This window comes from Lissotriton vulgaris, chromosome 12, assembly GCF_964263255.1.
Source record: "Lissotriton vulgaris chromosome 12, aLisVul1.2, whole genome shotgun sequence".
Lineage (NCBI taxonomy): Eukaryota > Metazoa > Chordata > Amphibia > Caudata > Salamandridae > Lissotriton > Lissotriton vulgaris.
The window spans coordinates 788559040-788587002 of NC_141700.1; the positions used below are offsets into that span (position 1 = coordinate 788559040).

General features: G+C 44.7%; 1 protein-coding gene across 1 annotated transcript in view; it reads left to right on the forward strand.

Moving 5' to 3' along the window:
- LOC147678728 (IgGFc-binding protein-like) overlaps nt 1-27963 on the forward strand; it is a 247706-nt gene that overhangs the window by 54883 nt on the left and 164860 nt on the right. The window contains exons 9-15 of the mRNA XM_086946187.1: nt 209-287; nt 406-552; nt 6757-7016; nt 9093-9177; nt 13109-13246; nt 16017-16181; nt 20229-20326. Coding sequence (XP_086802313.1) covers nt 209-287; nt 406-552; nt 6757-7016; nt 9093-9177; nt 13109-13246; nt 16017-16181; nt 20229-20326 — 972 coding nt within the window. The remainder of the gene's footprint in view (nt 1-208; nt 288-405; nt 553-6756; nt 7017-9092; nt 9178-13108; nt 13247-16016; nt 16182-20228; nt 20327-27963) is intronic.

A 27963-nucleotide genomic window follows, 5' to 3' on the forward strand; every position in this document is an offset into this window, starting at 1 on the left:
TCTCTGGGGAGACTATGCTGTTTTTGTGCCACAGCTGCCAGGGTAATGCCCAGATGTCTCATTGCAACTTTTCTTACCTAACAGGGCACTGGATTACTAACTTTGTGAGAGTTCATATCTTGCTCCCCCACCTTGTTAAAAATCCAGAATCTCATAGGTCTGAGTCTGATTGACAGCTGTGTACATGCCTGTCCATTCCTGTTTGCAGTTCATCATCGAAGGCGTATTCGGTGAGGCCATGAAGTCGGACATTGCAGTGGACAGCGTCCAGGTGTACCCATGCGAAGGTAAGCAAACGAAGGCAACAGTCACTTCATGATGATGCCTGAGTATATAATGTCATATATGTCATGTATTAAATTATATGCCTAATGGTATTTTTTCTCTTTATTGTTTTGTTGACAGACATTTTTGCAAAATGTGATTTTAACAACAACGAGAAGCCCTTCTGTGACTTTATTCAATCAAAAAAAGATGATGGGGACTGGAGCCGATCGAATGTGACGTACCCGGCAGGGGCTGACAGCCCTCCGGGGGACTACCCAGATGCAAGTAAGAGATTTAAATTTTGCCACAACCTCTCTGACATGTAATCAATGAACAACAAGGGCAACTGTGCAAGACACATCAAATGAATGAATGAATGAATGAATGAAGGGAGCCTTTTATCGCGCAACTTAGCCCAAGGGCATCAAGGCGTCTAAGCTGGTCATGTAATGTACAGACACCAATAAGAGCATTTACAGATATACCTCAGAAAAAAGAAGGGTTTTCAATGCTTTATGGAACAAAGCGGGTGAAGGTTGCCCTCGAAGTTCAGGGGAGTGGGAGTTCCATAACCTCGGTACAACCGTACAGAATGCTCTACCTCCCCACTTTGCTCTTAAAAACCTGGGGACCTCAAGAAGGTTTTTATTAGAGGAACGGAGGGATCGACTAGGAGAGTAGAGATGGATAAGGGACCCAAGACCCTCAGCATCTGTACCGTGGAGAGCCCCATGGGCAAGACAGAGAATCTTAAAAGAGATCCTGGACTCAATGGGAAGCCAATGTAGGCTTCTCCGGGCTGCAATGGCTGAGGCCAGTCTAGGTAAATTCAGGACCATCTTTGCCGCCGCGTTCTAGACCATCTGAAGACGGTGTATGAGTCTTTTGTTAATGCCCACATAAAGGGCATTACAGTAGTCCAGTCTTGAGGAAACTAATGCCACGGTGGCCTGTTTCCGGGCATCAGGGAAGAGATAATGGGCAATTTTTTTAAGAACCCTAATAACACCACAGCAGGTGGAGACAGTCCTACTGACCTAACGGTCAAAGGAAAGAGTAGTGTCTATCAACACCCCTAGGTTCTTAGGAAACCATTATTTGGGTGTCGTCAGCGTACAACAGAACTTCCAGCCCAAATGATCTAACTACCCTGGCAAGTGGTGTCACATAGATGTTGAATAATAGAGGACTCAGTGAAGAGCCCTGAGGGACCCCACAATGCACAGGCTTGGGGGCGGAAAGGAACTGGCCCAGCTTTACTCTCTGCTCCCTCTCAATAAGAAAAGAAGCCAGGAGACTCAGTGCAGGCCCTCCGACCCCTATATCCCTAAGGCGAGTTACCAGAATAGATGGAGATAGGGTGTCAAAAGCCGCCAGTCAGGTCTAACAGGACCAAAAGAGTGGTATGGCCCTTATCGACCTGGGAGCGGATGTTATTAACAACTGCCGTGAGGGCGGTGTCAGTGCTATGGGAGCTCCTAAAGCCATGCTGGGAAATATCCAAAAGGGCAGAATCCCGGAGGAAGGAGCTAAGATGCCGATTGAGATGAGATTCCAGCATCTTTGCAGGAGCAGGGAGAAGTGAAATAGGGCGGAAGTTTTTCAAAACCCCTGGGTCTAGAGTAGATTTTTTTAGAAGGGGTTTAACAACCGCCATCTTCTAAGGAGATGGAAACACTCCCTCCGAAATTGCGCAATTCATAACATTCATAAGAGGAGGGATGACTGCCTCCCGACAGGCCTTCAAAACTTTAAGCGGGCAGGAGTCTAACGGAGAGCCTGATTTAATTTTATCCAAGAGCTGATTTGTCAGCTCAGGAGTGAGAAGGGGGAAGGACAGGAAACTCGAGGGGGGTACACCGGACAAGCTTCGGCCTCTGACAGGGGCAGCCTTAATAGGAGGAGCCATACCTAGATTAAGGGATTCAAGGGAGTGTAGATGTCCACGATCTTTGAGTCGAAAAAGATTGAGATGTTATCGCACAACTCCTGAGATTCCACTATGGAATCAACTGCCTGGGGAGAGGATAAGGAATAAATGATTTTAAAAAGATCTCTAGGAGAGGTAAGGGAGGCAGTGATTTTTGAGAAATAGGCCCTTTTTTCCTCTACAATAGCTAGCTTATACTCCTTTAAACAGAGTTTATGTTGTTGCTTCTCTGAAGGATCCAGCTGAGTCCTCCAGAGTCTCTCCTGTTTGCGACACCCTTGTCTCAGAAGCCTAAGTCTAACCGAGAACCAGGGAGCAGAAGGACTCTTTCTCGTGGAGTAGTGCTGCTTAAAGGGGGCCAGAACATCCAATGCTCCTGAGATAGTACTTGCGAATTGAAGGACAGCAGAGTTGGTGTCTTGAAATATAATGGGCGTCAGTTTATTCAAGTACGGGGAAAGAGCCTCATTGTTAACAGCTTTAAGGTTCCTTCTTAGTTCCCACTTCTTGGTATCTAGAGAAGAAGGGGAAACATCCTTAAATGACAGCTCTAGTGGAACGGCCAAATGGTCGGACCAGGCCAATGAAACCGGGGGGCCCACCTTCAACCTTGGGTCATTGGAAAATACTCCATCAAGTGTGTGCCCAGCCAGGTGGGTAGGACCCACCACCAACTGGGTCAGACCACAGGAGTCCAACATGTCCAGAAGGATCTGTGTGTCTCTAGATCCCATATTTTCCAAATGGAAATTAAAATCGCCCAAGAGAGTAATGTTGGGTCTCTCAATAAATGGCTCTAAAACTTTGGTCAAATCCTGACTAAAGGATGACCTAGGGCTTGGGTGTCTGTAAAACAGGAGACCAGAAAAGGAAACAGAGGGGGTGGAATCGATCGAGAAATACAAGGCCTGAAAAGAATCGGAGGGAGTGGAAAGGAATTCAGTACGACATATGAGGGAATCCTTGTAAAGAATTCCTAATCCTCCTCCTCGCCGGCCAATTCGATCCATCCTAGCCAGGGCATACCCAGGGAGGATAGCATCTATCAGATCGGATCCCGAGACATCGGAGGCCCATGTCTCAGTGATGAAGACCCACATAGGTTTCCTGTCACATACAAAATCCCTGAAGGCAACGTTATTTTTTATCAGAGACCTAGCGTTAATGAGAAACCCCCTTTCCTTCGTTGTGTTGGAGGCAGACTCAAAATCCCCACTACTAAGCTGTACCTTGCATGAAACAGCGTTTCCAGCACAATTGCTCAGGCATTCCCAACCCGTCCTAGCTAGGAAGCCCTCAGGGGCAATGGTGTGGTGGCAGGGCCTAACTAAAGGCTTCATAGCAAACAAAGATTGTCTGGAATAGCTACTTGTAGAGCAGCGGTGGCCAGCCTGGCCTACCAGGCCCCAGGCGCGATCTCAGCGCGGACGGGCGCAGACGGGCTGGACTTAAGCGCGACTTCGGCGCGCGCCCGATGAGTGCGTCCAAGAAGACATGGAGACTAAATAGGGTGGCGCCTGTAGGAGAGGCTAGCGCGTGACCCTGTCTCTCCAATCAACAAGAGAGCAGCAATCTGTGCCGGCGACCTCCACAACAATCGGGAAAACCCAAAGTGGAACGGGGCGCTGGCATCACTATAACAAGTGCAGCAAGCATAATTAAAAGGTATGTGCAAAACAAGGTATTTTAACAAAGGCTCAGATACAGTCAGTGCAAAACAAGGTATTTTTAAAAGAAGGCTCAGATAGAGACAGTCAGATTTAAAAGAAGACGGAGTGAGGTAGAGATGAAATGCAGGCAGCAGCTTTATACAGCGTCAGTAACCACTCAACCACTCAAATGAAGTGCAGATTCTGGGTAGGAACAGCAATTCATATTAATTAATGAAGAAAAGCAGTAATGTGTGGCACCTCTGCTAGGTGGGGCTGTCACACTAACCTTTCCTTGCAGGCCAGATTGTGTGGTACAGCAGAGTGTCAATGGGCTGCATGGCCTCTGGTCTAACACACCTAACTCTTGTCCGCCCCACAGTGGATCCATAAGCCTCCCACTCCCTCCCTACCGTTATCGCCCACTTCCTTAACTTCTCCTAATACCAGAAACCTACAGCCTACATCTCCCACAACCATAATTGATGAACAGAACTGGCCTCTGCTCAACAAGCTCCTTTCCTCGTTCTCACACCTCTTTCGAAGACTCGATATCTCTCTTCGGCTCTATCCCATCTAAGCGTCCCTCTGTTCTCTCAATGCTGCTTCCCCCTCATGCCTTGCAGACCCTCTCACCCACACCTTCTATCATACTGTGACAACCGTCTACCCAGTCCCAAATAGACACAATCTCCCCAAGACAACTCAGACCTATCCTATCTCCTAGAGAGCTATGCAGCTGCAATTTCCGCTACCCCCTCCTCGTCCCGCAGTGGGCTGCCCAATTTCCAGCATCATCTATGACCACAGTCAAACTCACACAAACTATCCTGTTGTACGATCATCCCCTCCTAACTTGAAACAAATCCAATTTTCCCTTCTTGAACAGCCAAGTCAGAAAGACAACAGCTTCTCCTTGAACTGCATGCTACACAATTGTCGGTCTGCAGTCAAACACGGTCTAGAGATTTTGAGACTCGATCCCGGCCCATAATCTTGATATCATCTAACCACACTTTAGACCTTCTAGTTCCTCCCAATTATTCCATTCTGCATCAAGTCCGGGAAGACGGACAAGGCAGGGGTCTCGCTCTCGTTCATAGAAACTCCCTGACATGCATCACCCTCCCAATGACTCCTTTTCGGTCTTTCAAATGCATGTCGATGGAAATGCCCATGTCCACTACCTCCAACATCAGACTGATTTACCATCCCTCTGCCAAAACAACTCCTTCATCGAGGAATGTGTGGATCTCTTCACCTCACAACTTATCAGATCGGACAACTCTATCTTCCTTGGAGACTTCAGCATCCACTGGGAAAATGAGGATAACAGTCTTGTGGACACGTTCACCTCCTTTCTCAAAGACAAAGCAATCCAACAACACTGCTATAGACCCACACAACACAAACACATCATACTGTACCTGATAATCTTCAATTTCCCCAATCTACAGTCATACGACCCCATTTCAGTCGACTGGTTTGATCACATTCATATCGCATTCTACAGGTCTGGCTGTTATACCTTAACATAAGGGCAACCCAAGAAAGAGAAAATATGGTTCCGGGACATATCCAACCTTGACTCAGAAGCTATGGCCTTCATGGCCTTTCCTGCCCTAATCTCAATTACACTCCATCTTGATATTAATTAGGCCACCGACAAAAACAATCCCTGCATGGAATCCCTTACCGACAAATGTGCACCCCTAAAATGCTAATTATCAAGACCAAAACCCTCCAATCTTTGATTCTCAAAGGAACGCTTTCCAAAGGAGTGCCTGTGATCTGTGTTACCAGAGCTGGTGTGAGTCCACTCTACTCAAACCTTGAGGTAACCCAGCATTGAAGGGCCTGACAGGTCACGTATCATTGGATCCAAGTAGAGATGCTCGAGTGCCCTTAGAGAAGGGGGATCTGTGGGAAGAGGGACTCGGGTATTCTCGAGGAGGTGGTATTTCATGGGTGCGAAAAGCCTAAAGCAATTAGTTACAGTAGGTGAGGAGCTTTATAATTTAGGGGCGTGGCCTGAGAGTGGCCAACAAGTAGGGATTCCTGTGCTGGAATCACTGCATCCGAAGACAGTAATGTCCCTGGCTTCCACCCAATATAGAGACCCCAGAGACGGCCATTTTTTATCCCAGCTCTTTCGGAGTATTTAGGCGCAGTGCCGTGCCTGAAGGCATCATATCTCTGTACGTAACGTCATACATTACTCTGTACATACCCTTAATTAGGCGTTATCAGTCCTACCCCCTGCCCACTACCATAGACATTCTTGACACCTTATTCCTTATACCAGTTAATAGCTGTTTTTTGTTGTTGTGGGAGCCAGCAGGCCTTACCAAATGTGGTGTAACGCATAGCTTCCAAGTGCCTAATTTCTAGCATAACATTCTCGTTTAGTAAAACGTTTCAGTGTTGTGTTTTGCAGCAGAGGAGTGTGCATTTAGCTCAGCCCATACATTCTTACATAGCCTTGGAAAGATGGCTGCTGTGCTCAAAAAATAGTTGCTGAGTTCTAAATTGGCTGCTGGCTGCTGTGTTCTAAAATGGCTGCTGTGTTACAAGATGTCTGCTATGTTCTAAAATGGCTGCTGTGCTCTAAAATGTCTGTTGTGTTCTAAGTTGGCTGCTGTGTTCTAAAATGGCTGCTGTGTTCTAAAATGGCTGCTGTGTTATAAGATGGCTGCTGTATTCTAAAAGGGCTGCTGTGTTCTAAAATGACGGCTATGTTCTAAAATGGCTGCTGTATTCAAAGATGGCTGCTTTGTTCGAATATGTCTGCGATGTTCCTAACCCAGAAAGTTGTCTCCATCTTATTTTAAGGCACACAGCTCAGATACTTTGCCCTTGATTGAGCTGCTGGCAGCCATCTCCCGCTAATCATAACATTTTTTTTCACAGAGGGATATTACATTTACCAGAATGCTAATGAGTTTGGAGAGGGGGGTTCGGCTAAGCTGGAGAGCCGTGAGATTTGCTCAATGTCTGAGTTGTGCGTGGAGTTTTACTACTACATGTATGGCTTCGCGGACGCTGAGCTGAGGGTCTTGACAAAGAGTGCCTCCGGGGAACAGATCATCTGGAACAAGAGAGGCATTCAGTCCAACACGTGGCTTCCAGCATCAGTGGCTGTGGCCAATGGAACCCAACAGCCCATGCAGGTGAGACGCCAATAACATACAACCTCAGATAACGTTTGCTCATGGCCTTGGGTGTCTACAGGGTCTCCTACAACCAGCTCTTGCATCTTCAATCGGCTTGAGATCAGCTGCAGCCGGAAAATACAGAACTCCACCCAACTATATGATTCAATGCCTATTAGATTCCCCATTTTAGTATTGTTGTGATCTGTTTCCTTCCTTTCCCTCAAATTGTATCAAGCTCTGATATCCTTTGGGATCAAGTTTGCGCTATATAAAACTTTATAAATAAAAAAAAAGAAATAAACTGCATAACTGTTGAAATAGCAGCCAGACTTGCACAGAGCTTGTTTTCAGAAAACAAGTTTGGTAACACCTGTAAATTAAATGCAACATGGTGCAACAACACCATGCCTTTATGCTAGAACAGTTGTTGAGTCTTCACTGATGGGGGGTGAAAATAATTTGTAAGTGGGTTATTCTTAGGTACTTAATGTTCTTCCTAAGGTAGCTACAGGTGGCCTAACTTATGGCATAAGCAATTATGCGGGCATTGTGCCCTGCTGGTACCCAGAGCAGACGTCTCCCCAACTCTTTCTCATCCCATGAATTTCCTTTTACACAGCAGGGACCAATGCCGAGTAAGAAACTTCCCTAAGTGGACTGTTACTGACCGTGTGCTGTGGATGGCACTTGCTTAAAAGGCACAACAATCATTTCTTATTTTAAAACACTGATAGAAAGATGGCATGTCTAGATTAAAGGGCTAGGGAGAGAGGTAGAGAGAAAGAAATTAAAAGTACACAAATAAATTATTTTAAACTTTGTAGGGGAATATCCTTTAGAACAAGTATGACAGCTCTTTTGGTAATAAAATATCTTTCGGCTCCTACAAAGGGCACCTTGGCAGAGCCAGGAGAGTTAGGAACTAAACTACCAGCAAAAGATGCGACCAGCAGAATATGTTAATAGAAGAATACACTTCTTTGGTTCAGTTCCTTGGTACCAGAGCACCTTCGAACATAACATGGTTGATCCTCATTGGCTGAAGACACGCCCGCTGCCATTTGACCAATAGGGATCGGGCAGGAGGTCTTGGGCCTATTTCAGAGCTTTTGTTCGGAGCTTTTGTTTTGCAGCTGACAAACTAAGAGTCCCTGCCAACTGCTGCCCTGCTCATTGGTCTGATATTCCTGCTGGCAACACTCAGTTGCAAAAAGAACTGATGATGAGCGGATTGCAGAATTAATCAAACATTCACCCCCAGTCACAGATGTGGGTTAGACCCAGCCATATGCAAATCAGTCTTGACCCTGCTCCTCATGGTAACAGTCCAGCCAAACTGCATTCTGTCCTTCATTTCTTTGTGCAACACTTTTCGCCCTAAGTGGGATGGGTAAGAACAGACGTGGGTCCCTTACTCACTGTGCCACTAGATTCAAGTTTGGCTGGCTGATGAAGGGTAATACCCAGAAACCGGTCCCAGGATGCTTGTTTCCAGTCCAGGGATGACCTGGCCTGGCAATCGGTCTGGACTGTTCCCATGAGGAGCAGGGTCAAGACTGATTTGCATATGGCTGGGTCCAAACTGGGATGGCATGGTGAGCAAAATAACAATTGACGTAACCCAGATCTCTTGACTGGGGGTGAATGTTTGCATTGTTCAGCATTCCATCCACCATTTGTTTACGTGACAACATTCAGTTATGCAGTTGTATTTTGTCCTGCCTGGGAGGCCAGGGTGTTTCCTGTATGGCGTTGTTGATGCACAAATGACTCCAGTGGTGGACATGCCCCACGGTGATCTATTCGGCACTCAGGCACCAAATTTTTCTATTACTTGGGGATCCGCCCACCACTAGGGGTGCAGATCCCATTAGCATCAGAAGGTTTAGAGAGGCTGCCACTCCTGTGCACCTGATCTGGTTTACACCCTTGAATTGCCTGTGGTTTAGTTATCGCACATAATCCTGTACCCTGATCAAGATGTGGTTTAATTGTTGAACTAGCCCCTTCCAAATAGGAGACCTCACGAAAAGGTAAAAACATCCCTCACTCTATCTCTTGTGATGAAATGATCCTTCTCTTCCACTACAGGTGGTCTTCGAAGCCATCAGAGGTGCTCGACCAAATATGAACATTGCGCTCGACGAGATCTCCATCCGTAAAGGACCGTGCACAAGTAAGGCTTTCTGGCTGAATGCGTGAGGCTAGCATGGGGGGTGCAGGTAAAATGGAGTGTGGTTGTCAGTAGCTCACGCAATGCAAGCACCTTAAGGAACCAGAAGTTTTTTTGCAGAGATTCAGCAATATCCGGACACACTCCTGCCCTGTGCGCAGGGAGCCTTGGATGCATCGCTCTGCCCTATGCGCAGGGAGCCTTGGATGCATTGCTCTACCCTCAGGATGCATTGTTCTGCCCTATGCGCAGGGAGCCTTGGATGCATTGCTCTGCCCTATGCACAGGGAGCCTTGGATGCATTGCTCTACCCTATGGAGGCATTGTTCTGCCCTATGCGCAGGGAGCCTTGGATGCATAGTTCTGGGCTATGTGCAGGGAGCCTTGGATGCATTGTTCTGCGCTATGTGCAGGGAGCCTTGGATGCATTGTTCAGCCCTATGTGCAGGGAGCCTTGGATGCATTACCAGTGGACTGGTGGGATCACCACGTGATCTTATTCCACATCAACCATAGAGTGCTATCCCTGCCACCCATACAAGACCCACCCAAATGGTCCAGAAATCTCACCCAGATTCACCTTGGCGTCATGGAAGAAAGACTAAATTCGCTCCTCCCCAGCGGCAATGACCACCTCTCCACAACCGATCTCACCTCGCTCTATAACTCGAATATGGTAGTCTTGCTTGATCAACTAGCAACTCTAAAATAAAAAAAAGCTGAGCTATTCCATCCAGATCATGGTTCGACTCAGACATTAACGAGAAAAGGAGACAATTAAGAGCCACAGAAAGACGGTGGAGTAGCAATCCTACTACTATCCACCGCGATCAACTCAGAACAGTCTGGAAGCAGAACAACAGTCACATCAAGAACAAGAAAATTCAAATTTTTCCGCTCCACACTGAATAGCGCAAAAAACAGACCCAAGGAGCTCTTTAACATCATCAGACAACAAACCTCCAAACCCGCTACGTCCCTAGGGCAGGCATCCAAAGATGTTTGCGACAACCTCGCCAACTACTTCAATTACAAGATTTCCAAGATCAAGCGCTCACTGGACATCAATAGCACCCCCCTTTCCAAAAGCAGCCCATCTGGGGTGTTTGGTAGCGCACTCTTACCCCACACTAAACCCTGGTCACTCTTCCATCCCATCCCAGAAGAGGAGATAGTCAAACTGATCTCCACCTCCAAGCTTTTATCTCACGTCCTAGACCCTCTACCCGCACAACTGACCAAAAAGCTGAAACTCTCCTTAGCCCCACTCTGGTGCCAGATTATAAACAGCTCCCTAAAAAGCGGAATCCTTCCAGACTGCCTCAAAATAGGACAAGTCACCCCACTGCTGAAAAAACCTGTGCTAGATACAAACGATTTGAATAACTTCAGACCTGTCTCGAACCTTCCTCTTCTATCCAAAATCCTAGAAAGATGTGTTCTCCAACAATTTGGACAGTATCAACCTCCTTGACTCCCATCAGTCGGGATTCAGGAAAGGCTGCAGCACAGAAACCGCGATCCTCAACATCATCAATGATATCCACGAATCACTAGACTCAGACCAATGTTGCCTCCTCATTCTCCTAGACCTATCTGCAGCATTCGACACAGTAGATCACAAACTTCTCATCAAGGCTCTCGAAGAAAGGTCCGGACTTGACGAGGTGGTCCTTAACTTGTTCTCCTCATTCCTACACAATCGCTCCCAGAGGAAAGCTTTGAATCCGACCTTCAACAAGTCAATAGAGGAGTTTCTCAAGGGTGAGTGCTCTCCCCTCAACTCTTCAGAATTTACATAGAACCCCTCACCACCCTACTCAAAAAAGCTAACATTCCCTTCCACCTATATGATGATGATACTCCAATTTACTTGGAAATCTCCTCTGTTAACCCCTTCCCTGTGGGGATAATTCCCCGCTGTGCTGGGGGGCGGGGGCTGCGCACAGCGCCCCGGTGCTCGTAACGAGCTCAGCTCGTCACGCAGCATGGTGGCGCTGTGCTCATGACGAGCTGAGCTCGTCACGGCCACACCCATTTCTTTAGAACGTTCAGCACAGCGGAGGAATTAGCCCCGCGTGTGAGCGTTGCAGCCGTTATGACGAGCTCAGCTCGTCATGAGCACATGGCCACCATGGCTCATGACGAGCTGAGCTCGTCATGAGCATGGGAGGGGTTAAAGACATTCAAAGACTCAACGACATACTGAGGGAAGTGCAGCTTTGGCTGTAAAGTAACCACTTAAAACTGAATACGGACAAAACTGAATTACTCCTCATATCGAGCAAAGAAGAGAACCCACAAATAAATGCTATCAATGCGCTCAATGGGAACCTCACCCTGGCCGACTCTGTTAAATCATTACGCATTACGCTGGACCCAAAACTGGACATGACCAAATACATTAAGAACTCAGCTAAGAGCACCTTCCTCAACCTGAAGCTACTGAACAAAATAAATCCTTTCATCCCGCCCAAAGATCTCAAACAGGCCACCCAATCATTGGGGCTGTCAAGATTAGACTATGGAAATGCAGTCCTCTCGGGAATAGCTAAAACACATCTTGCTCCTCTGAAAACAACTCTCAATGCGGCTGCCAGAATCGTCACCGGAATCAAGAAATTTGATCACATCTCACTTGCACTCGGAGAGCTCAAGTGGCTACCGGTAGAAATGCGGGCGAACTTCAGAACAGCCTGCCTCACACACAAAGCCCTACACACCGGCAAACCCGAATATCTGGCTGCCAACTCAAAAAAGCAGGTCTGACCAGGAACCTCAGAAGCTCTAACACCCTACTACTCATCCCGCTGAAAACAGGAAAACAAAAAACCGTGGCCAGGTCCTTCACAGGAAATGCGCCCAAAATCTGGAACTCTATTCCCTCCAACATCAGAACTATTATCTCCTTCACCAAATTCAAAAGTCAGCTCAAAATCCTGTTCCTCGATCGATCCCTAGCGAACCGATAGGAGCCGTCGGAGTGCTGAAGTAGACACCTCACTCCTCTCCGACGCTGTGTCAACAAGACTTACTGGAACTCTTCATCATTGACATTATTCATATTTTTATTCAGAATTTCCCGCTTTATTGTATTATGTTTTGGTCTGTCTTGGTCTGCTCTGTAACTGATGTAAAGCGCTCCGATACCCTCCTGTCAGCTCAGCGCTATATAAAACATCTAAAATAAAATGAACAAAAAATAAAATGCATTGCTCTACCCTATAAAAGCATTATTCTGCCTTATGCGCAGGGAGCCTTGGATGCATTGCTCTGCCCTCTTGGTTGTGTCTGTGCTGCTTCACCCCCAGGTCACTGGATCTCAGGACTCCTTGGATCCTAGCGAAGAGAAGCATGGGTGTTGGGCTCTCGTGACTAGAGATTGCGTCTGTTAATGGTTCTTTCCTAGCTGAGTGTTTGTACCTGCTTCGGATAGTGGGTTCCTTGCATGCAGCTCTTGGCTGTGTTTGTGCGGTTTCACCCCCAGGTCCCAAGATTTCAGGCCGCCTAGGGACCTAGAGAAGAGAAGCACGGGTATTGGGATTTCGTGATTAGAGATTGCGTTTGTGAATTGTTCTTTCCTAGATGTGTGTTTGTACCTGCCTTGGATAGTGACTTCCTTGCATGCTGCTCTTGGCTGTGTTTGCTCTGTTTCACCCCAGGTCACTGGATATCAGGCCGCCTAGGCCCCCAAAGAAGCATGGTTGTTGGGATCTCGTGAGTAGAGATTGCGTCCATGATTGGTTCTTTCCTACCCGGGTCCTCTCATGGGGGCTACTTCTGGGACGGTCTAGATACTGGGATAACTTGATCTTTTGTCTAGTTCAGCTTGTGGTGCATCTGACTGTTAAGAGAGGTCCTTCCTGGGAACAAATGTAGCTGCTTTGCTCACTAGACATGGTCTGATAACCGCCCTCTTCTTCTCCTTATCCAGCGTGTCTCGCCAGCTGTGATTTCGACACTCAGGGCGATCTCTGTGGCTGGGAAGACCCCGGGCTAGCTTGGGAGCAGTGGACCGGCCCAACCGAGAGCCCCGGAACTGGTCCAGACGACGACTTCTCCAAGCCAAGCAGTGAGTGGATTCCAGGGGGTCCCTTTCTTCTGCGCAAAACCCTGGTCCAGAGACGTTCCTCAACCCCACCTGGGTCTGTGTGCATAGACTTGAAACCTGAACTCCACCTAATCCCTGAACCTCTTGAAAGAGGGACGGGGAGGAGGGGAAAGAAGAGATCTCAAGGGCACCCCACTTTTGTTGAGTTCACACAATATTTTGCACATTGCTAGTTTGAACATTCTTGCCTCATTCTTACATGAATCAAAGGGAGGTTGAGTTTGGAGCAGCACATGAATGCCATGGGACCACCATTCCAAGTATGAAAGGCTGAGGGCAGTGGGTGGGATGGATGAGATGGGTGAGGGTATTCCTAACATGCTTAATCTTTGCAAGGTTCAAGCAGGCTCTGAGTGCACCCTCGAGACCCCAGCAGCGGATGCACTCTCTGGAGTGTATCATCACACTCTCTTAGTCTGTCTCCAGCTCTTTCCTGTTTGATCTATCTCCTGTCCTGCATCCTTGCCTCTCATTCTCACTCCCCATCATTGCATCTACATTCATTTCTCTGTATTCTCCTCTCCTGCCCTTCCTTCATTTGAGCACCTACAGTTTTCCATCCCTTGTTACAGATTTCATTACCACTTTACAGGGTTTGGTACCTCCCACTTGCACTGTTGTCCTTCTCTCCTCCACTGTCATTCCTCTCTTCTTTACTCCTGGCTCCCCCACTGCTGTTTCTCCTTTACCCGCTGCCCCTTCTCTGCTCTACTCTTGTTCCCTCCTTTCTCTTCAGCCTCGTTTCACCCACTTTTCATCATTCCTTCTCTCAAACATTTCTTTAACCTACCCTCTTCCTCCTCAATTGTTTATTTCTCTTCATATATAGTCCTCCCCTCCTCCACTACCGTTTCACCTCAGCCACGCCCCCTTCAGTGCCAATCCACTCAGAGTTTACAAGATGCTCCCACTAATAAACATCTGCACCATTTTTCTCCATCCTGATCTAGCCCCTACCTTGCCTTCCTTTTCTCTTCTGCCCCAAAAGTTTTCCCCTTACACTCTCTTCGTTCCTTCTTTGGGCATTACTCAGATCTTCAATTCTTTCCTCACTCTGCCCTCCTTTTCTCGCTTATCTCTCTCTGCAGGCCACTGGTCCATAAATATAGGCCAGCCAACCCTACCACGCCCTAGAAATACCACACACACACAGGTGTGACTGCAATGAAAACTCTAAAGATGGGCAGTCAATGGAGCCACATGTTGTCCACACAGGTGGTCATATTGTAATGTTATTGCCTTCTGCCTAGGGTATTACCACGGGTATATGCTTTCTGCAAAGGGTTTTAACTGATGTTCATTTCTCATCCTACAAATGTTTACCTAAACAGACGTAAGGGCACATTAAGGAGTATCGCAAGTCTGAATGTGGGCAGTATGGCTATTAGCTCCCACCACCCTAACAGTACCCAACAGAGTCAGTCAGTCAAATAACTTTATTTGATTCTTAAGAATCATAAAAGTTTGCATATATACATAATATAGTTCTTAAGAAACGATACAAAAAAGACACAAAGTACATGATTAAACTTTAACCCCTCCCATTCTCATGTCGAGCTCAGCTCATCGTGAGCTACGGTGGCCGCGTGCTCATGATGAGCTGAGCTTGTCCTAACGGCTCCAACGCTCGCACGCGGGGCTCATTCCCCTGCTGTGCTGAACGTTCTGAGGAAACGGATGTGGCCATGACGAGCTCAGCTCGTCATGAGCCACGGTGGCCGCGCGCTCATGACGGGCTGAGCTCGTCATAACGGCTCCAACGCTCGCACACGAGGCTCATTCCACGCTTTGCTGAACGTTCTGAGGAAACCGGTGTGGCCATGACGAGCTCAGCATGTTATGAGCCACGGTGGCCGCGCGCTCATGACGGGCTGAGCTTGTCATAACGGCTCCAACGCTCACACGCGAGACTCATTCCCCTGCTGTGCTGAACGTTCTGAGGAACCGGGTGTGGCCATGACGAGCTCAGTTCGTCATGAGCACACGGCCACCATGTCTCATGACGAGCTGAGCTCGTCACGAGCATCGAGGTGCTGTGCGCGCCCCCCAGCACAGCGGGTGAATTACCCCCGCGGCCAAGGGGTTAAAATGTAGGACTCACCACATATATCATCAATCAGCATCGTTCTAACTCCCCCTGCATGAACGAATTCATCATATCAGTGTTCCACGCATAAATATTAAATAAATAATGCTATAAAATCAATTAAAGACGTAATTGCATATTACAGTTCATAAAGTTTCCTAATTGAAAAGGCAGTTCGAGTGAAGTGAAGCAGAGGAATACAAACAGCCGCAGTGGATAAAGGGCGTAAGAAATCAAATCCCTCCTGATAGGAACAGGGTCTCATATCACGCAAGACAGGTTTAATAAAACGTGACCTTGGATCTTTGCAGAGATTGCAGAACAACACAAGGTGCATCGTGCTTTGTTGGGCTAAATGATTGCACGGAGAGGGGGTTTGTCTCTCACACCAACTCACCTGTTTAGGGAAACCCACAAGAAAATGCAATGTGCAGAGTCAAATAAACGCAGCCACTTTCTGTGTCTGCCTCTTGAACCCCAACACTGACCCTAGGGTGCAGACAAACAGCAGGAGGAAGTTACAGCATTCCAGGAATTCTGATTGGGTCAGACAATCTCAGCATCCTTGTGTCGAGTTAATGATGCACCTTTTTTCCTGCGCATTTTTGAACCTTGAAGCAATCTCTGTTCCTTGTTTCTCCCTAGCTGGACTTTACATGCTGATGGATTCAGGATGGGGGACTCCTGGTCAGAAGGGGACCCTCGTGAGCCCCTCGTTCAGCTCGCCCGGATGCTTGGAGCTCCGCTTCCGGTACTTCTTGTACGGACCCTCGGCCAACGTGAGGATGAGTGTTTACGCCAGTGATACAGGTAAGGCCTCGATGGAGCCACAGGTAACCTTCTTTGGGAAAACGTTGGTTTGTCTTTGCAGCCTATCAGAGTGGAGGGACAGAATGGGCCCGCCTCCCTGCCTCTCCCCAGAGTTTACAGCACAATACACGACTAATCCTTTTAGGGGTACCAGATGGCTTCATGCTCGCGAACAGAACATTTCCAGTCGAATGTGTGATGTTACAACGCATACATTTACAATGCACGCCTTTACAATGTAGTTTTTGCATTGCAACATCCTTTACAATAAATACATTTACATCGCATGCCACTACATCGAATTTTTTAAAGCTACATTTACAACGCATTCCATTACATTGCATTATACCATTAAAACGCATACCATTACATTGCATTTAAGGTAAGCGTTGGATAGCGTAGGGGTAAAAATTACTATTCTAACTCCAGTGAGTGCAACAGTAGGGTAAGTGTTGGATAGTGTAGGGGTAAAAATTACTATTCTAACTCCAGTGAGTGCAACAGTAGGGTAAGTGTTGGACAGTACAGGGGTACTATGCGTTGTGATGACATGCTTGCGTTGTAGTGACATGCGTTGAAGTGTCATGCGTTGTAGTGACATACGATGAAATGACTGCGTTGTAAAGGCTGTTTCCCTTTGCAGTCATGTGGTGTCAAGTTGCTGGCATTATAGAGTGCGCTGCTCATGACACGCAAGGTAAGCACAACAAGGCCGTTCGTTATTGAGTCCTTCAACCTGTTAAGCCAAACTCAAGGTGCAGCCCTTCCAATCCTAACTTAGTTGCAGCCCGGCCTCTCAGACCTAGCTGGGGCAACATGGCTCTCATACCCTAACATGCGTCCCACTACGCAAACTTTGGACATAATGCTTACTTGTGGCTCAGGCCGTCGGCTCATCTCCCTTCTTCATAGTGCTATGTGTTCAGCCGTAGTGGCCCCCCAGGGCTCGCTTGGCATGGGCCGGGGACCTCTCAGACTCCCTGAACCTACATACACTCACTCGTACAGTGTCCTGAAACGTGCACTTCAAGCTGATGCACTTCGACTATCTACATTGCACATATATGACTCCATCGGCTCTGAGCCGCATCGACCCCACGAGCTCAGATACGTGCCCACGCTGTGGTGCCACGTGGGCAGACTTTTTACATCTGGCCTGGGGCTGTCCCGAGATACACTGCTTCTGGTTCCGCGTTGTGGAGATAAGACAGGGAATGGGTTTTCGGGTGAAGACGTCCCCACTACATTGTCTACTTGGTCATGTTTCAAAACCTAGGAAATGTAAAGTGGAGTACAAATTACTACAACTCCTTCTGGTCCTGGCCAAGCGTAGGGTGGTGATAACCTGGATGGGGACGCGCACCCTCCCTGGGTGCATGGTTGAGGGGTTGCGTGAGTGGTATTTGGCTGAGGAGATGCGCATGATGGCTAGGAGAAGGGATGAGAAGCTGGAGGAGGACCTCATGTCCTGGAGGGAGCTGTGGGGTACTCGAGCGATCAGCTTGAATCAGATGGCAGTGGATGTACAACAGAGGAGGAGGCTTGTTGAGGCTTTGATGTTCTTATTTTAAGGTTAATGCCGTCTAATATCTGGTGAAGTTGATAATTAATCATGTACTTATTTGTGAAGTTGCGCAAAGACAAAGATCTGTGTTCCACCACTGTTAATTTCTGCCTCTATTGGTGCTGCTGTTTATGGAAAACTAAAATAAAGGTTTTTTTTCTTAAAAAAGAGCATTTAAAAACAACAACTCAGTAGCAGCACATCTTGATGCAATAGGCATTTTTTTTTTTTTTTAAGTTTTATATAGCGCAAACTAGACCCGAGACATCAGGTATCAAAGTGCTTTACATGAGCACCAGTTTTGTTACATGAGGACACATTTCATTTTTTTGCTAGGCACGAGGAGCTTAAGTGATTTGCCCCGAATCACAGGATGTTGAGCGTTGTTACCGAGACTCGAACCCAGTTCCAACGGCTTCGAGGTCGACCGCTCTAGCCATAAGGTTGCATCCTCTCTCCTTTTGATTGCAAAGGCGTGGAACTACTGCTTCCATTCCCTCACCCACTCCTCCAAACAGTTTATTGATGGTTTCTAAGTGTCACGCACATTCTGGCAGGGCCGGTTCTTGTGGGCTATTCACCATGGGTCGAGGCAGCAGAGTGGCTCTTATGATGAGACACCCTCAGCTGTTCAATGGAGCCACATGTGGGAGCCAGGAGGTCATTGGCATCTCTCCAGTGAGCCTTGTTTCTGCACCTTTCATCTCTGCCATGCAGAAAGTGCAGAGGGTGGAGGAAGTTTTGGGGCGATCTGCCTCAATGACGGGGAGCTCGTCTTCCGTGAACCCCCCCGTGACGCGCTCGCCCATTCTGCATCCCAAACACCGAGTTCGGGCGCTCAGAGACATCATCTCCACTGCAGTGCATCAGTAACTTAGATCTTGAGTGTCTGTGAAGTCACTGACATCCACCATGTGAATCTACCACTGTCTTCCTCTTCCACACAATATTGTGCAACAAAGAGTGTGAAGCAAAGTTATCATGAACTTCCCAGGCCTCAACTTTAAGTCCCCCATAATAGTCCACAATTGAAATGACGCAGGTCGTGTTCACTGGTTGGATTGCATACACCTAGATTGAGCGAACACATTGGTGTAGTGTCTAGAAGCTTCTCTAGGATCATTTGCCTCACCATCGCTCCAGCAATTCAGGATGGACCTCAAGACTTGGGTGTTCAACCAATAGGAGAACAGGTAGAGTTATCAGAGCGCCTCGAGACTCTGACAGGTGAAGTAGCTGCACTCTACAAATCCTGTTTGATTGATTTGGAACACTGTTATATTGCACAGTGCCGCACACTTGTTTAGCAGCCCAAAGTCACTGCTTTTTCATGGTACTACACTAATTTATCAGTCAATCACTCAACCACTCGGTGCTTGTTAAGCACGACTACTCACCCGTGAGAGTCTCATGGCGCTTTGGCATAGTTTGTCAATCTTATTAGATAAAGAAAAGAGAAAGCCAGTGGCGGACTGTATAGGCTGCACCTCGATCTTCATTCAGAACAAGTTGAGTGACCCATGCACAATCCATCTGGCACCTGCCACCATTTAGTGCCCCTGTTCAACAGATCAAACGCTTACAAAATATTACAAGGTGCACCAGGAAAGAGTCCAAAGCCAGTATAGAGTTCAAAATATCTCTTTTATTAGTATTCTTCATTATAAACGTTAAAATCCAGCCAACGCGTTTCATTCCGTACACTCCTGGAACTTCTTCAGGGCTCTAAAGTGTATATAGTGATGTATTTTTAGGATTTAATAGCTTGATATGTCATCCATGGAAATTTAAATGAAAAGTCCTCCATATTGGATCTTCCAACTGTTCTATGGGCTACAGCAAATTCCGACCAAGCCCCATGACAGATACCATGATACGTATCCATGTTGAAATACTTTGCGGTCTGGTTTCAAAAACCAGACATTGCTATATGCACTTTAGAGCCCTGATGAAGTTCCAGGAGAGTATGGAACAAAACACGTTGGTTGGATTTTAAAGTTTATTCTGAAGAATAATAATAAAGGAGATATTTGGAAATCTTTACTAGAATTTGAGTCTTTCCTGGTGCAGCTTCTTATATTTTGTAAGTCTTGTTAGGTAAATCTCTGTTTTGGAGAAAATGTCCTTTGTCCATCCAAATTTGTTCTAGTGATCCTACTTCTTAGAACTGTTTCTCACTTCCTGGGTTCTTCCTACTCTGTTTTCCTCTGAGCCAATCATTGCTGTTTGTGCTTTCCCGCCCCCTTACCTAGCCAGTTGTTAGTAGTAGGGTGAGGAGTCTGCCTTGGTGACTGAGTTTTCCCCAGACCAGTGCTTCGCTTCCTCCTGGCAGACAGGACTCTGCGTACAGGGGCTTCTCGCAGGCAGCGCAGTCGAGAGCGAAACAGGGCAGACTCCCCTGGCTCCAAAGGGGTCTGCAAGTGGCTCAGTTTCAGGTGACCTGTGCTGTGAATATTAATAATGTGATTTTCTTGTCTTAACAGGTGTAGCGCCTGGAAACGCCCTATTCACCTTGACGGGGAACCAAGGAAAGGAGTGGAAGCTAGCGGTGGTGCCGTACTCCAGCACCAGCAACGTCACGGTAATCTGGCTGCGCTTGCGTGAACTGATATCAAAGCAGTACGGGTCCCCAACATTGTGCAAGGGCACAACTGCCACATGGGGTACAGACACATAGATACACAAGGGCATGACTGCCTATGGAGGCCATAGCAACATGGCATGGAGTGCTTAGTTTAGGTGCAGCACTGGGTATAGTACTGCAGTGCTTATCGTCAGCTCATTACTAGGTAACTGCTGGGTGGCAGCTCATTACTATGTAACTGCTGGGTGGCAGCTCATTGCTGCATAAACTGCTAGGTGGCAGCTCATTACTACGTAACTGCTAGGTGGCAGCTCATTACTATGTAACTTCTAGGTGGCAGCTTATTACTGTATAAACTGCTAGGTGGCAGCTCATTACTATGTAACTGCTAGGTGGCAGCTCATTACTATGTAACTGCTAGGTGCAGCTTATTACTGCATAAACTGCTCGGTGGCAGCTCATTACTATGTAACTTCTAGGTGGCAGCTTATTACTGTATAAACTGCTAGGTGGCAGCTCATTACTATGTAACTGCTATGTGGCAGCTCATTACTATGTAACTGCTAGGTGCAGCTTATTACTGCATAAACTGCTCGGTGGCAGCTCATTACTATGTAACTGCTAGGTGGCAGCTCATTACTACGTAACTGCTGGGTGGCAGCTCATTACTATGTAACTGCTAGGTGGCAGCTCATTACTACGTAACTGCTGGGTGGCAGCTCATTACTACGTAACTGTTAGGTGGAAGCTCATTACTACGTAACTGCTAGGTGGCAGCTTTTTACTACATGACTGCTAGGTGGCAGTTACTACTACGTAACTGCTGGGTGGCAGCTCATTACTATGTAACTGCTAGGTGGCAGCTTTTTACTACATGACTGCTAGGTGGCAGTTACTACTACGTAACTGCTGGGTGGCAGCTCATTACTATGTAACTGCTAGGTGGCAGCTCATTACTACGTAACTGCTGGGTGGCAGCTCATTACTACGTAACTGTTAGGTGGAAGCTCATTACTACGTAACTGCTAGGTGGCAGCTTTTTACTACATGACTGCTAGGTGGCAGTTACTACTACGTAACTGCTGGGTGGCAGCTCATTACTATGTAACTGCTAGGTGGCAGCTCATTACTCCGTAACTGCTGGGTGGCAGCTCACTACTATGTAACTGCTAGGTGGCAGCTCATTACTATGTGACTGCTAGGTGGCAGCTTATTACTGCATAAACTGCTACGTGGCAGCTCATTACTATGTAACTGCTAGGTGGCAGCTCATTACTATGTAACTTCTGGGTGGCAGCTCATTACTATGTACCTGCTAGGTGGCAGCTTTTTACTACCTAACTGCTAGGTGGCAGCTTTTTACTACATTCTATGAGAAAGAAGGGGCCCCTACAATGTAAACAGTTAGCTACTCGTAGGGAAGGTAAACTATGTAGAGAAAGGCAGTGTAGCTAAACTCTAAGGGAAAGGATACTCCCTGAATCAGAATCTAAACAAAATAATAGACCCTTTAAAACAATCAAATAAATGTGTGCTGAAACGAAAATTTATACAAAAATTCTTTAGTTTATTATATATTATTTGTTTTTGGTATATTTTGTTTGTTATTTATATCTTTTGTGCAAAATTCATTTACTTTTTTAATTCATTGTTTACATTTAAGAAGAAGCTTGATGTGTATTCCATGATATCAAGAAACATTAATAAGTGAGAACAGAAAAATTTACATAGACACAATTACATATATACATTAACCCCGTGATATACGAAATATTCAGTTGTTGGTAAATTGATGAAGGCAATGCGGTTGAGTGGAACTACGCGCGTTTCGGCCTGAGGCCTTCGTCAGGTGACCGTCATTCGTATGTTAAACATAAATCAAAAACAGTGATTTAACCTAAACAGAAACAACAAGAACAAAAACATATTTAAATATATTTACAATTCAGACACACTTCTACATTACAGCTATTTACAACTCAGTTTATATTTCTATATTTTACGGGTCTATTGCCGTTGCTATAAGAGTATATGTACATTTTTTAGCTTTTTAGTGCAAACAGCAGATTATAATTAACGCCAGACTATCTAATTTTTATGCTCTCCAGATACATCAGTGCATATTTTTTGGCAATTAGCATTACTAGCTAGATGAAAGATCGTCACTTAAAGTGTATCTATCTCATTAATAGTTCTAGTTTTGATAGTTTTCTTTGGGAATAGATATTGTTACCAGCAGTTCTCTATTAGGCACTAGAATTTCATGAAAAGAAAGATAGAATAAAGAGAGAGGGTCCAAAGAACTGGTATAGACATAGATACAGAGGAATAAGGCCTTACATTATCAAAACAGAGGCAACCTAACTAAAGGGATGAAAAGATGAGGATTTGGGATGTAGGTGGAATAAGGTAAGGACTATTTCTACTTACACAACAAAGAATGGGATGACGTATCAACGTATTTGCCTCTTGTGGTGACACATTTAATATCATTAATCCAATGTTGGGTATTCTGAAAAATAGATATGTACCCATTTGAATTCAAATTCGGCTGTATATTTTTTATCATAGTATTATCTATTCCATAGAAATACCTTATTTACTCCTGCCGCGTGGTTTTGTATCCATTAAATCACATCATATGTTGAAGAATAAAGTGAAACTTTGGGATCCTTAATTTAGAGAACTGGTTCTAAGTTTGAGTGAGAACAAAAAATGGTTACTGTCTGAGAGTCTATTCGTACGATTAAAAGTTTTTTTAAACTTGGTGCCTTTATTAATTATATGTTATTCATATCTAAAGACTCTCATTTGTCATTTAGAGGCAGGCACTGTACAGGTAAGTATAGATTTTATATCAAAGACAGGTCCTAGCATCATAATATGTTCTAATATTATCTTGGTGTGTTTACACACTTTACATACTTTGTAGTATTAGTCTTTTAATCACATTTTTCGTACGGCATTAACGCATACCTTAAAAATCTGATATTTCTGAAGTATTTTTGTCGCAAGGTACACCACTGAAGAGGTACATGCTTTTGAATCACTTTCTTTTTAGTTAATCTGAATATAAGGGAACATAAGAAAAAGACAACTCTATGTTACCATACTTAAATATTGCTATGTAGTGTTTCCCAGATTAGGCATGTTGGTGTCATTACCTTGATCTAATAGCGCTGTCAGCTGCGCTTGCTGAGGGTATTTGCCACTGTTAGAGGGAATGCAAAATGGAAGCAAAATTAAAATCGGCATACCCATGTTTGGTTTGGCTTTTTTACAAAGAGTATCTACATTAGCTCGCATGATATACTTAGCGAGTCCAGAACGTACCTTATAAAACTGGTGCTCGAACGTTCTAACGGGGGTTCTGTTGCGATGATGCTTCCGATGTCCGCGATCTGAACGGACTGGGCGGATACGGGCTTATTTATTTAAAAAAGACGCGCGTTCGTTTACTCGCGTTTCATGGCTGGCAGCTGTGGCCAATTACCCCGGGCGCAGCTCGATGACGATGCCCGAACGGGACACGAATCCCCCTTGTTTGCATAGAGATCAAAAGCAGACTAGTGCGACGTTTAGAATACTGTAGTTAAGGCTATTGAGCTATTGGAAAAAAGACTTTAACTTGATCTGGCTCCCAGTTTCATAAAGCCAAAACCACTGTGGAAGTCGATATATATATATCGTTTAAGGGTGTTATAATTTTGGGTGTTAGAGTTAATCAACAAAAAGCTGTTTATATTTGTGGACAATTTGTATTTATAGTTAGATGGTATATGAAGTATATATAATAGCACATTTCCTCTATTTTGCAGTTCTCCAGAAAACTGAAATTCAGGTACCCCTTTATTTTAGAATATAAACATGCTCTCATTAAGAGGCCTCACATATTAATTAGCTTAATTGTTAAATGAATATGTATATTATATTTTGGTATAAGGTTAGAGTCAAGTACCTCTATTTTATTTAAGCTTATGTTCAGATGGTGATATTAAAGGATAGCTTGCTGCCACGGAATTTCGGAATTAAGGCCTGATTTAAACGTGTCCAGAGTGAATATCCAAAAAACCTCACGTTTGCGACGGATTTTATCTGTGTTAATGCCAGCTTTTGCCACAATTTTTTCTAAGACTATCCAGCGGATGTCATCAGGTTTGTGGTCCTTATCCATATAATGTGATACTAAGGGGGCAGTTAACTTTTGCGTACGTATCGCTGATTTGTGTTCCGTGATCCTAGTATTTACAGAGCGTGACGTTTCACCCACATAGCCTTTGTTACAAGGACAAATTAAAAGATAAACAATGTTCGCAGTTTTACAGTTTGTCATAGTTGGCAGGGGAATAGATGTATTATTGAAGGTAAATTCGGCAGTTTCAATGGCTTGTGGACAGATTTTACAAATACCACATCTATGGTTGCCAATCACTGGAGCCCCAGTGATGATATTTCTTTGACTCAAAGCCTTCTGAGTAGGCATCCTTGATCTGACAACTATATCCTTGATGTTTTTGTTTTTCTTATATGCGAAAAGGGGTTTGTTTATGCTTTCAGTACCACTTTTGTTGACATTAAGGATATGCCAGTTTGCATACAGAATTTGTTGAATTTGTTTATTCAACATGGAGTGCCTAGTTACAAACACTAAGCTGGCATCCCGTTTAGTGTTTGTGCCTGTAAGAAGGTGTTGACGGTCATAAAACCTGGCTCTTTTAAAGGAGTCGCGTATTAATTTGTTAGGGTAGCCACGTTCCAAAAACTTCTCCTTCACTATAGTAGCTTTCTGGTCATAGTCTGTTAACCTAGTACAATTTCTCCTCAGTCTCAAAAATTGGCTGAAGGGAATGCTGTCTTTCTGAGACAAGGGGTGGAAGCTACTATAATGAAGGAGAGTATTACGTGCTGTTGGCTTTGTAAAAAGGTCCATAATTAGCCTTCCTTCATCATGTTTAATACTCAGATCTAGGAATTCAATTTCTGAGTTACTTTTTTTCTCTGTAAATTTCAAGTTTGGGTCGCACGCATTCAACCACAAGACAAATTCTTCTAGGACATCCTCATTGTCGTCCCAAACAAAAATGATGTCGTCAATAAAACGTGACCAATAAAAAACCGATTCAAAAAACGGGGCGACCTCATTGAAAACAAATTTTTCCTCAAAAAGGGCAACATATATGTTAGCAATCGTCGGAGCACACGAAGCACCCATACTGACTCCTCTAATCTGTTTATAGAGTTGCCCTGCAAATTCAAAAATATTGTTATCTAGAATAATTTGGAGACAGTCCAAGATGAATGACATATTGCAATCAATATTGTATGACTCTATAAACCACTTAGTGGCTTCCATTGCACCAATGCAAGGTATATTGGAGTAGAGGCTCTCTACATCCAATGTCACCATCCATTGACGATGAGCGTTAAAGGAAGTACCTTCAAGTTGGGTGATCACATTCCTAGTATCTTTAATGTGACCTGGTATTTTTTCTATGTAGGGACGTAGAATGGCATCTATATACTTAGATATAGGTTCTGTCACACTCCCAATGGTTGTAACTATGGGGCGTAGCGGGGGGTCTTGTTCATTTTTGTGAACTTTTGGAATCCCATATATACTAGCCATTTTTGGGTTTCCTATATTCATATAGTCATATTCTTTTTGACAAATGTCTCCTTTGCCTAATGCTTTGGAGGTTAGTCTAGTGATCTTATTTTTAATGATACTGGTTGGATCTTTAGTGATTTTTGAATAGTATTTTGTATCATTAAGCATATTTTCCATTTTTTCGATGTAGTTTACGGTGTCAAAAATGGCTATGCCTCCTCCCTTATCACAACTTTTTACAATAGTTTGAGTCGATTCTTTCAATTGTAACAAAGCATTGTGTTCGTCAATGGATATATTATAAGGGGTATGAGGTATATGTTTAGTGATGTTTTGCAATTTAGAGGTCACAATTTTTTCAAAAATTCCTATTTCTGGGTCAACTTGATCCAGAGAAGGAGTAAAGGTCGATTTCAGTGACAGGCCAGATCTGTTTAGTTCTGGTACCTCATTTCCTTGATGGGAGAAAAAGTTTTTTAAGCGTATTTTGCGAAAAAAACTTATCATATCGTTGAATAGTTCGAACTTATTCAGGCCAGAATGTGGGACAAACGAGAGACCTCTTGAGAGTACTGCAATGGTAGCTGAGTCGGTGTTATGACTACTCAGATTGAAGATAGGTATTGTATTCATTGTCTCCAATACCTTGCATTTCTTGTTTCCAGATATCTCTCCGTATTCTGTTGATTGTCCTGGAATTGAGGTTGGTAAGGGCCCTGAGGTTGATATGTTTGGTTCGATGGGTATTGATCTTGTGGTGGATACTGTTGGTTGTACTGATATTGTTGTGGTTGCTGATATTGGGGTTGATAGTTCGGCCTCCAATTTCTTCTCGCTTGACGTCTCCCTAAAAAAGGTCTATAACCTCGATTTGATCTGAAACGATTGCCCCTAGGTTTATACGGTGGCATACTAGAATTACTTCCTGAATCTGAGGAGTTGGAAAAGGTGGAATACTTTTTTGATCTAGGGTCTGTGGGGGTATTATAATCTGGGTCATTTTCATTTTCCTGGGCATAAAAGTTGTCTGCCAAGTATGGATATACTTTTTCCATACTAAAAAAGTGTAGATCTTTCTGATATTTATCCATTTTACGCTTATATAGATAGTCACTGTATGAGTTTAGGTCCATCTCCACATTTTCTAACTTTTTTTTGATGTCCGTGATTATTGTAGAGTTTTTGATCTTATCTTCAAGTTCTGTAATCTCTTTGGCTAATTCATCTAGAACCTCTCTTACTGTTTCTACTATAAGCATCATATGGTCCCTTGAACATCTATTAGAGATGAGGGACCAACGCTCAAGAAAATGTTTTAAATGGATAAACAGCCCTGGAATGTTTTTTACCTGAAGGCCCTGCGGGATAACTCCTGCTTTCAAGTAGTCCAAAATAAACTTACCATGTAACTCCGTTCTTTTACTTTTCTTTTTTAGGGCTAGTAATTTTAGTAAGTCTTCACATTTCTCATTATTTGATGTGTGTCTGGTATCAAAACTGACCGAAGAGCCTACCATGGAGGCAAATTCTTCGTCGCTAAAGCCATGAGATTTAAGTGAGGCCATAATAGATTTGGTGAATGACTATAGTATCAATAGAGTGATGAAGTGACAGAGAGTGAAAAAAAGACAACAGTAAGATAAAAACTAAGAATATAGATATGTGAACAACAGAACTGCTGGATGAATTTACCCAAGAAAAATATCAAGATGTAAATGGATAAATCAGTGTTACATAGATCTGGCAGAACAGCAAAATAGAGAAAGCAACGTGTTCGAATATGTCAGATACAAAAATTATATACATATAATAACAATTAGAAAAAACAATTATTCAAAGCAAACCCCTCATGGACAGGCCATGAGTATAAATTCTATGAGAAAGAAGGGGCCCCTACAATGTAAACAGTTAGCTACTCGTAGGGAAGGTAAACTATGTAGAGAAAGGCAGTGTAGCTAAACTCTAAGGGAAAGGATACTCCCTGAATCAGAATCTAAACAAAATAATAGACCCTTTAAAACAATCA